The sequence below is a fragment of the Rutidosis leptorrhynchoides genome, chromosome 1, assembly GCF_046630445.1.
Source record: "Rutidosis leptorrhynchoides isolate AG116_Rl617_1_P2 chromosome 1, CSIRO_AGI_Rlap_v1, whole genome shotgun sequence".
NCBI classification, from domain to species: Eukaryota; Viridiplantae; Streptophyta; class Magnoliopsida; order Asterales; family Asteraceae; genus Rutidosis; species Rutidosis leptorrhynchoides.
In genome coordinates this window covers 724259685-724271659 of record NC_092333.1, presented here as the reverse complement: position 1 = coordinate 724271659, position 11975 = coordinate 724259685, and the positions used below count along the sequence as shown (strand labels likewise).

The window sequence follows — 11975 nt, the reverse complement described above, 5'->3', positions numbered from 1 at the left end:
TTTAATTTTTATTTAAATAATTGTATATAATTAATGACCAATTTTACACTCTAAAAGACTGAAATAAATAAAGTTAATTAATTTTAAATTTTGGAATTTTTCTGAGTACTTTTATCCGTCACTGTTTAACAACGGGGTACGGAATTATCCCCTCAACACTGTCTGCAGAATTATTATTACTATCTGCACGTTTTGTTTAATATTAATATTATATTATTATAAAATAAAATAAAGAATTTTACTGTTATTGTTGTATTCCCTAGCTATGTTATATGTATATAATTATATATATAACATATGCATATACATTTGAAGTCTTGAAGATCATCTATATTATCATAACCGGCAACCACTCGAAGGCCACCACCACTCTACAACTTTCCACCACCTCGAACCACCACATATGCCATCCAATACCATGGAACTTCCCATCACCACTTCCTTTGTGAGCAACCCGTCATACACCATTAATATCACCATTTTTTTTGTTTCTTCCCTAGTAACTCACATCCACTCCATCATCTTCATTCACCAACGACACCATCCTTACAAGTTTCGATCACCAAACATCACCTACAATCGGTCACCACCTTAAACCATGATAAACCACCGCCATCATCAAACAACCACCACCGAACACTTATTCTTTGTTGATCATAAACCACTAGACCACCACCACTTGACCACCGATATACTACCACCGCCACAACTAACAATTTCTGCTTACTTTTCACTTCTGTTCGAAGGCACAAGGACAAACCACCACCACCTTGCACCATGTCCGCCACCCTACATCATCACCTTATTCGAACCATCACGATCACCTCCCTCTCTCTAGTTACAATAGTTTTCTTCGTAAACCCACCCCCGACAGCTATAACTCCCTGTCGACTAAAACTACTATGCTTTCTGTTTCCATTTTCTTTCGAACAGACCCAAACAACCATCACTATTACTGCTGCGTTCTTGTTGTTGCTTCTCTGTTTTAATCGTCAAGACAACCACCATGGTTCCACCATACCTGCCATTCTGTTTCGGTTTCTATTAAATAACGAAGATGATGAGTATTTTATGGATGTTTTCTTTTATTGGTTCACATTCAAAATATTTGTCCTTAATAATTGGCACTGATAACGATTAAAAGGGGATCCAATGTTTAATTGGTTACAGATATTTCAAATAAAGGGGCCACTGTAGGCCTTAAATCAATCACTACCTTATAAAAATATTACTCCGTAATTATAATAATCGTTGGTGGAGTCTTGTGACCAGGTCCGTTTGTGTAAGCTCAAAACCGAAAGCCTGTTTAAGATAGTCTGTTGGGCTGTTTTGATGTGATCCATTTAGCAAACAAATAAGCTTATTTTACTTTCTTGGGCCAAAATGAAAGGGAACTGGGATATAAATATAGATAGGTATGATGATGAAGAATGGAAACGTTGATGCGATGATGTTGCTGTCTCTGGGTATAAATGAACCCCACATCCACAGAAACTCATCAATCAAACTCATCAAACATGATATTGGATTGTGCTGTGCTGCTAAATCGTTTGAAACTCCAAGGACATTCCACGATTTTAAATGGGCTTCTAGTTAATTATGTTGGGCCAAGTTTAGGTGGATTATTGGACTAGAACTATAAAACTCAAGTAATTTGGATTATGGAGTATTACTTTTCGTTTGTTGGTGATCTGTATGAATGTAATGATGAAGTAAGTAGGATGGAACATAGATGATGCGGTTTAGTGATGGTCATAAAGGTTAGAGGGTGTTAAGAATGAAGATGATTATGGTTAATGATGAAAATGAAGATTAGTAGTAGTGATAATGATGAATCACAATGATGATAATGAAATGGTTAAGTTAAAATCATGATAGGTATTAAGATGAGGAGAAGTTGTTATTGATCATATGAGTTATGAATGGTGATCAATATGATCTCGATGAGGATGACGGTTAGGTTAAGACAATGAAGAAGAAATAGAAACATATATAACGGTTTATATATATAATTGGGTTACGATTGAATGGACGAAGAGTTTAGGTTGTTATCAGGTTAGCGGGACGTCACTGGTTCAAAACCCGGACTTGGGCATTATTTTTAGGGGTACTCCTTTGAGGTAGTTAGTACTAATACTCTTATTATTATTATTTCACAATTATTATTATTATTATTATTATTATTATTATTATTATTATTATCATTATTATTACAAATTTTATTATTTTATTATTAACATTAATTATGTAAAAATATTATATATAACCAATTACTGATTTTTGATAACATACTAACTACTTATATGTACATATTAATATAACTACATATATAAATATTAATTATTTTATAAAATAAATATATGAAAACATAATATTTAAATAAAATATATATATACATATATAAATTTTAAATTAGAATTAAGTATGTGTATTAAAACACTTAATAAATAATTATTATACAGTTAATAGATGGAATTATGTGATTATACGTTAATATATATATATACTTGATATAGGTTCGTGAATCCGAGGCCAACCCTATACTTGTTCAAAGATGTTATATGTATTTTTACTACAAAATACAATAGGTGAGTTTCATTTGCTCCCTTTTTAATTGCTTTTGCAATATATATTTTTGGGCTGAGAATACATGCGCTGTTTTATAAATGTTTTACGAAATAGGCACAAGTACTGAAACTAATTCTATGTGGGTTTAAACCAGAAATATACCCTTAGCTTGGTAACATTAAACTACTTGTCTATGTACGGTAGGCGCGAATCCTAAAGATAGATCTATTGGGCCTGACAAACCCCATCCTGACTATGGGATGCTTTAGTACTTCGAGGTTATTTTAAACACACCTGATCTGGTGTACTTCAGAGGGTAAAACATGAACATTAAGGCTTGTTACCGGGTGCCTACAACTTATAGAATACTTTTATACACTTGCGAGTGTACATATATTTATAAACAGAAATCTTGTGGTCTATTAAAATATTGAAATAATTGTTATGATAAACCTATGAACTCACCAACCTTTGGTTGACACTTTTAAGCATGTTTATTCTCAGGTATGAATTAAGTCTTCCGCTGTGCATTTGCTCATTTTAAGGACATTATTTGGAGTCGATCATCGCAATGGGACCAAATGTTGAAGACTTCGTCCAGGAGGATTAGGACGGGTCTTTACACACTACGCACTAGCTACCGTTTTAGCTACCCTCGGTGAGATGATTTTGCATTGCACTACGCATTAGCTACCGTTGTAATATTGTTTATGGTTCGATTTAGTAGTTAGTAACGGTGAGATGATTTTGCATTGCACTACGCACTAGCTACCGTTTTAGCTACCCTCGGTGAGATGATTTTGCATTGCACTACGCATTAGCTACCGTTGTAAAATTGTATTGTATTAACTACCACGGTGAGATAATTTTGCATTGCACTACGCACTAGCTACCGTTGGTGAGTTGTTTTGAAAGGTTCCGGTGTTCTTCATATGAATGATTTTATAGCAGGAGTAGACCTGCACAGATTATTTTTCTAAATATGAGTATCTTGTGGTCTATTATATTATTGAAAATAATTGTTTATGATAAACTAATGAACTCACCAACTTTTTGGTTGACACTTTAAAGCATGTTTATTCTCAGGTATTAAAGAAATCTTTCGCTGTGCATTTGCTCATTTTAAAGATATTACTTGGATTCATTCATGACATATTTCAAAAGACGTTGCATTCGAGTCGTTGAGTTCATCAAGATTGATAATAAGTCATTCATAGTTTGAATATATATTATGAGATAGTATGCATGTCTGTCAACTTTCGTTGAAATGAATGTTTATCTTTTAAAAAACGAATGCAATGTTTGTAAAATGTATCATTTAGAGGTCAAATACCACGCGATATAATCAACTATTGTGAATCGTTTATAATGTATATGAACGGGTCCTTTCAGGAGGGAAGTGGGTGAAGTTAAATTTTGTTTTTTCTTAATGTTTGGTTTTTTTTTTTGAATTTTTTTTCAGACATCAAGATCACACGAAAATATGAACATTTAAACAAGATATTTCGTGATGAATGTTATTATTTAGGCGGGAAAAACGATCGACAAAAATAACATTCAAGATTATATTGATCGTGAAGAATGTTAATATTCGAACATTTTTTTTTTCCAAAACCCTAAACCTAAACTCTAAATCGGGCTAAATTTTACTTCACAAAACATGAAGAAAAAAAACGTTAACATTATTCACGATCAATATTATCTTAAATGTTATTTTTGTCGATCGTTTTCCCGCCTAAAGAATAAAATTCATCATGAAGTGTCTTTTTTAAATGTTCATATTTTCATCCAATCTATAATGTTCGTGAACAAAATTTTTTCAAAAAATGAAAAATTAAAAAATTTTGCTTCCCCCCGATTCCCCCGATTGGTTACTTCCGCATTGATCCTGCCTATATATATATATATATATATATATATATATATATATATATATATATATATATATATATATATATATATATATATATATATATATATATGAAGAGGATCCAGTGAGAATTTTTTTAGTGTAAGAACTCTAGGAACTTCAAATACATTAAAATTCGAGCAAAAAAAGTGGCGGGCGAGTAAAATAAAGGAAATTCGAGCAAAAATAAAAAACACGAACGAACAAAAAATTCATAGTCGAACAATTTTTTTTTTCGAATTTCAAAAATGTAGAACACATTTTTGTTAGACTATCATGTGTTCTACATTTTTTTTGTTCGAATTTTTTTAATGTAGAACACATTTTTTTTTCGAACTTCACAATTTTTGTTCGCCCGCCACTTTTTTGTTCGCCCGCCTTTTTTTTTGTTCGAATTTCAAAAATGTAGAACACATTTTTGTTGAACTATCATGTGTTCTACATTTTTTTGTTCGAATTTCAAAAATGTAGAACACATTTTTGTTCGAATTTCACAATTTTTGCTCGCCCGCCTTTTTTTGTGTTCGAATTTCCCCTTTTTTGCTCGAATTTCAATGTATTTTGGTATTTTTCCCTCGCCCGTCTACTATACATACATATATATATATATATATATATATATATATATATATATATATATATATATATATATACATATATATATATATATACATATATATACATATATATACATATATATATATATATATATATATATATATATATATATATATATATATATATATATATATATATATATATATATATATATTATCAAAGCTCGTTTAGACTCACAAGCTCAAACGAGCTCGCCATATGAAGCTCGAGTTCGAGCTCGTTTATTAAACGATCCCTAACTTAGGTTCAGACTCAAGCTCGTTTTTAGTAACTATATTTAGTAAAATAAAAGGCCTACTACACCCACTGTCTCAAAAAATTAAAAAAATGTCAAAAAAAAGGTCACGTAGGCAAGTCGTCATTCCAAATATCGGTTTGTCTACGTAGCATTTTTTGTAATTTATTTTTGCACCAAACCGGTATTTGGAATGCCGATTTAAGTTGACAAGTGACAAACTGGTATTTACAATGTAGTTTTCTCTATTTTTGAAATTTTTTATTTGAAAAAACTATTTTTGTAAAATATCGTACAAATATTACTACGTATTAAAAAAAAATCTAGAATAAACAGGGGGTAAAATAGTAAATGTAGAAATATTCGGGAATTGTGTTAACAAAGAAAATTCACACGACTGTCTCCTTCTATCCTCGAGCATAAATAAAGTGAGAGGAAGAAAACAGTCAAACCGTCAAACTCTATACCTCGCTGCTTACACACGCATATGTAACTGTAACTAACATACGCGCACTTCACTAACTTACGCATCTCACACATTTTCATTTTATTCTTCATCATTTCATTCTCAACAATCAAACAACAACAACAACAACAATGGTGAAATGGTTACTCTCACTTTCTCTGCTATTAATTTCACAAATGCAGATGTCTCCTGCAGTCGCAGCAACTTCAGGTTAATTATTTCACTTACTTGTTGATAACTAATTTTAGTCTCATTACAGTAAATATTTTATGCGATTTTAGGTTTAAAATATTCATTTTGATTCGCTACTGTTTTGATAAATCAATTGTGTTTTTGTTCATAACCATGCTTCAATGTATTTGAGCTGTAACCGTAATTAGAACTGCTGATGAGTGTTGGCGATGATTTTTTATGATGTTAGGAATCAATGTACTCTGTACTAGTTATAAACTCTTAAATGAATAAGAAAAAAGTTATGTAAACTGTGTAACACTTCATTTAGGTCTTTGAGTTGGTGATCTGGTTAACTTTTAATGTTAGAGAAGGTGCAGAGAAGAATCAATTAGCTGTACTGTACAAGTTGTGATGCGGTTAGGTTACTGGTTGAAATCTTCAACTTATGTTCTATTTTCGGCAACAAAAAAAAAAAAAATTTGAATCCTAGTGAGCAATTATGTGTATGTATTTAAAGTATTTGTGGTTGGTGGTTTAGAGTAATTTGACTAGAGTGCTGCCTCTCTACTTTTTATGAGTACCTAAACTGAGAGCTTACATTAATTAATGCCTTTTTAGTACTATGGGGACATCGATTATTACATATATGAGCATTTATTACTAGAGTTTTTTTTTTTTATATCGGTACAGAGTTGTTTTGAAGTCTTTTTATAGACTTGATGAATGAGTAAAATTTTGGGATATCATAGAAACATACATAGGCTCAATGACTAAATAAATCTGTAACTTTGGTGATAATTGCAGTCTTCTGGGCTATTCTAGTAATATGTGGTGGTCTCGTGGTTGAGTTATATTATCCCTTAGCAATGTTATTCGTACTAGGAATTTTAACAACTAGTAAGACGCATTAGAAAACGTACGGTGTAAGATGACTGGTAGGTTTGGGATCTTAGAAACTCTCACTATAAACGGAAGTGTATGGTTTCCATAGCTAGTTTATAAGTTTTGTATATATTTTGAATGGTCAGTAAATAGAACATTGTTGCACTTGAATTGACCAAATCGCAATTAGTAGGGTTATAGGTGGTAGGTTTTTGGAGGCAACCGAAAGGAAACATGTTATAAGTAACAGATTATTTATACTAGGATAATGTAAGGTTTCTTATGGTTATTTCTGTGATGCCATAGATTTTTCGGATTAAATATAAGTTGGTCCGAGGAGTTAACCAAAGGATGAATCTTTATGGAGAAGAATGGAAGATGCAGTTATAGTTTTGGAACATAACTGAATAGTTGTTTCATTAACCGTATAATATATTATAAGGGATTGTATGATAAGTGTGAAATCTAAAAACTCATCTGATAACAGAATTACTCTGTTTACATCTTTCTGCGTGGACATTCTTCTCCACGCTTCATGCTTCATGAAGGTTTAAAACTGTGGTTACTAACTAATTTGCTTATATCTTCTTCCATAAAGCAGGTTGCCCATTAAATATAAGTGGCTCTAACGTTACACGAGCTGCCACAATTTGTTCCGACACAGAATCTAGAGCAAGTTGTTGTCGTTATATCAATGCTCTTATTGGGGTATCAATTGCTCGTTATGCAAACACTACTAACAGCCTAGGAGTTTCTCCAGAATTATCTTCAATTTGTCTTGAGACTATATCCGAGACTTTAGAACTACATGGAATGACTAGAAATGCTACCACTTTCTGTGGATTTGGCACGAAAATTCTTGTCAATTACGAGTGCGTTGGAATAACAACTGTTGACCAGATGCTGCAATCTCCAAAATTTTCTAATGTCACTCTAAACTGCAGAGCGCCATTAGGTGAAGGTCGTTGTAAAAAGTGTTTAAATGCGGGCATTCTATTTCTAAGAAATCTAGTGGGAGCTGTGGATAATACCACAATGAGCATTTGCAGGGATGCTACATTTGTGGCTCTTGCTAGCCAAATTGATGATGTATCGTCTATTGAAATTGCTGACTGTTTTTTTGGAGTTCAAGGGCTCAGTAACACTTCAGGTATGGCTGTATTTAGAGAAAAGTTAATAAATTTTTTTACATGGTTTTAATTATTACACTATGTACTACTATTATCTTGTTTTACTATCTGCTAATTGCATAAAAGGTAATCAACTTTCATATGATTTCTGTTATGGGTAATAACATTGGTTTTCACCCATAAAAGAGTTGCCTATTATGCTCATGTTCACTTTCCTTACGTGGTGCCTGAAAACCAGTTAACTAAAATACCATTTTTTTCAATTTCACCCTTTTTGTTAGCGCAGAAGTATTTTGTTTTACCCATTACATAGATTCTACTGGAATTCTTTACATTTTTAGGCAACTTCCCTTTTCCTTGTAGTGTATCTCAAAGAACTTTGGAATGAAACTTTATATTGATTTGCTATGTTGTTGTCCTTTTTGTGGGTGGATACTTGCCTTGTACTTGTGTTAACTGTTCATTTGTTGTATGAATATGTGCTTTTGTAGTCGATACAGGATCCTCCCCGCATACATTTTCACCCGAGTCATCTCCAAGTCCATTTGAAGCTTCTAGCCCAAGTCAACTCTCTTTGACGGTACCTGGAGTTAGACACCGTTCTTACCATCTGTCATTGGTTGCTGTTCTTGGCATCATGATTACAGCAGTGGCCACTATAATGCTGCTACTAGTTATTTTCCTTATATGTAGAAAACACAGAGAATTAGAAGGGCATGATCAGACAACTGATGGAACGTCAATGAAAACAATTTCCAAGCCAACTAAAAAGTTTCAAGAAGGTAGTAATACTTTAATCTGATTGTGTACAGTCTCTATCATAATTTAGAATCTGTTACAAGGTAATTGGAAATATATGCAGGTCCGTCATCCATGTTTAAAAAGTTCAGTTATAAAGAGACAAAAAAAGCAACCAACAATTTGGGTACCATTATTGGACAAGGAGGATTTGGGACTGTATACAAAGCAGAATTTAGTGACGGTTCGACATTAGCTGTGAAACGCATGAATAAAGTGTCAGAACAGGCTGTGGAAGAGTTTTGCAGAGAAATAGAGCTTCTTGCTAGACTTCATCATCGTCATCTTGTTGCCTTAAAAGGATTTTGCATAGAAAAACATGAAAGGTTGTTATACACTTATACATGCATCATCATGTGATTTTGCTACTTATTATTATGGATTTTACACATTACATATTGCATATGAAGAGTTTTGTTTGTTTGGGGCAGGTTTCTCATGTATGAATATATGGCAAATGGTAGCTTAAAGGATCATCTTCATAGTATGTACTATCTTCTATATTACTAGTATTAATTTTATTAATATTAATACTTTTTCTTACTCAAATCATTGTGTTTGTGTTCAGCTCCAGGTGTACCTTCACTGAGTTGGCAGATAAGAATGCAAATTGCAATTGATGTGGCAAATGCTCTGGTAATAACTAACATCCAATTTCGAAAAGCGTCAGATTTTATGTGGAAGTGAAGTATTTATTTTTATGCAACACTTTGTTGACCCCTTATGATTACACATTCAGGAATACCTCCACTTTTACTGTGATCCTCCATTGTGCCATAGAGACATCAAGTCCAGCAACATATTACTTGATGAGAATTTCGTAGGAAAGGTACTGCCAATCATGTTCTTCAGTTATGGTTATTGAAATCCATTTTGTGGGGCTTATTTGTAAGAAAAGCTATAGTTAAAACCTCTCGAAATATCTGTTGTCTTATTTTAATGTTCAAATTTCATTCAGGTTGCAGACTTTGGCCTTGCATATGCTTCTAAAGATGGGTCCATATGTTTCGAACCAGTTAATACAGAAATCCGAGGCACTCCTGGTAACGTAAATGTTTTCTACAACCATAATTTAGAGGTGGCAAGATGGGAGGGTTGACTTCTTATTGGTCATATAAGGAGGGTCTGTAGGTGGGGTTGACCCACAAATTAATTTATTTGTCCATTTCTTACAGTTTCTAAAAAAAATAAAAAATAAAAAATCAATACACTACATATGATTACATATATACAATGTTTGAATAAAAGATTCTGGAGGTTGTTGGTATTAAGAGTTACAATGGGTGCCTCTTCAACTCATCCACCTTTTAACTTATTATTTTTATTCTGGCCCATTTGACTTAAATTGACCTATTTATTTATTTTGTTAATGATTTAAAACTGTCACCTCTACCTGTAGTTACATATTTAAAAGATTTTATATGGTTTTATTTTACTCAGGTTACATGGATCCTGAATATGTGGTCACTCAAGAGCTAACAGAAAAAAGTGACATCTACAGTTACGGAGTTGTATTGTTGGAGTTGATAACCTCTAAACGTGCTATACACAACAACAGGAATTTAGTAGAGTCATGTCAGTCGCTAATGGCATCAGAATCAAGATTTGGAGAGCTTGTAGACCCCACCATCGGTGATTCCTATGACGTTGACCAACTTCAAACAGTTGTGATGATTGTGAAATGGTGCACCCAAAAAGAAGGGCGGGCCAGACCCTCGATTAAGCAGGTACTTAGGCTTTTATACGAGTGTGCAGATCCCATGCATAATGGGTTTATTGAAGCTTTGGAAGATGAAAGAGGAAGGACAAGTAAAGAAGGTAAGATCCACAGAAGAGACGGGATGTTCCAAAGTTGGGATGGCCGGGGATTAGCGTCTTCATCTAGCACATCACGATCATATTGTAGTAGAAGTTTTCTCCTTGAAATGGGATCACCTCAATCTCCTTCAAATATACCCTCCATTTAAGTATTTAGTAACGTCCCAATGATCCAAGGTCCTTTGGTAGCTGTACAGTAGAGTCAGCGTTAATGGGTATTGTAATGTAATGCTAAGAACTTGATATTCCTAGCATGCATGAGTCATGAATCATTTGCAGATTTTACTGTGCTTTATTAACTATTCAAAGGTCCTCCATCATAGAATTTGAGCTTTTCTCGTGTTTTAAGTTTTAGAGGTAGCAAGTATAATTAGAACCGCACATTCAAAAGGCCATACGAAAAGAGCAGATATCTGGCAATATTTGAGATAGATTTCCATTTTAAGTTTTGTGTACTACAATTTTGTAGAAAACGAGTACTGCCGTTTCAGTTATTTTCTCCTTTTTCTTACAGTTTGTCTTTCTCTGGTATTAGATTTTAAAGATTTGAACAACTTTTGTTCATATAGGATATTTGCACTTGTGATGTGAATCATCCATCAACTGCAGCTTGTAGAACCAGCAGTTATGTACATTGGTTACTTGTTTAATTTTCTTCAAAAACAATATTACATATTTGCATCTATGTCTAATCAACTTTATAGAATCATCTTGGTTATTATAGTGAGTTGCCAACAGAAGTATGACCATGAACTGGAGTTCTACTTTATAGGTTTTTGACGTGATAAGCTGTGGTTTCAACAAGGATTCCAAAACACGGAATGAAACTGGTTGAATATATTATTATTAGATGAGCATATACATGTCATGTACAATTGTTCATCGTTAAAGGAATAAAGAAGTGCCCAGATGTCATTCACACGCGTCGTCACGTCCGATTCAGGGAAGATAAAGTTCTTTAGCAGCTTTGTATATACTCACAAGAGGTTGTTCAAACATCAATCACGGAATAATCTGGAAAGACATGGAAAACCATCTCCTCTTTACGCGTCTAAGTTAATCAGTGGCTTCACCTATTCCTTTTGACGTAACACTTTCGCTCACGGTTGACTCCATATCTTTAGCCCTTATCCAACTAAAAGTAGCGTCGCCTTGCTTAGAGTGACGTGTTTAGGTCAACGCATGCAACTCTAAGCTGGTCTTATATGATATTTACCCTCTTCGGAAGTTGTGATGTGGTCCAGCGGTTGGTGGCCTTACTCCTTTAAGGGAGGTCAGGAGTTCGACCCCCCGTTGGCTACATATTAAAAACATAATTTCATCTCTGCCATGAAGTATCCACCCATGGCACATTTCCCATATCGTTTGGGGGTAAAG

General features: G+C 33.4%; 1 protein-coding gene across 1 annotated transcript; it reads left to right on the top strand.

Annotated features, from left to right (window-relative positions):
- The first annotated feature begins 5978 nt into the window (after positions 1-5978).
- Positions 5979-11079, top strand: LOC139886327 (probable receptor-like protein kinase At1g49730). Its single transcript, XM_071870093.1, has 9 exons — positions 5979-6006; positions 7454-8002; positions 8483-8764; positions 8845-9106; positions 9212-9264; positions 9349-9416; positions 9520-9609; positions 9739-9823; positions 10221-11079. The coding sequence occupies exons 1-9, from the start codon at positions 5979-5981 to the stop codon at positions 10745-10747; spliced, it is 1944 nt and encodes a 647-aa protein (XP_071726194.1). The 3' UTR covers positions 10748-11079.
- The last annotated feature ends 896 nt before the right edge of the window (positions 11080-11975 follow it).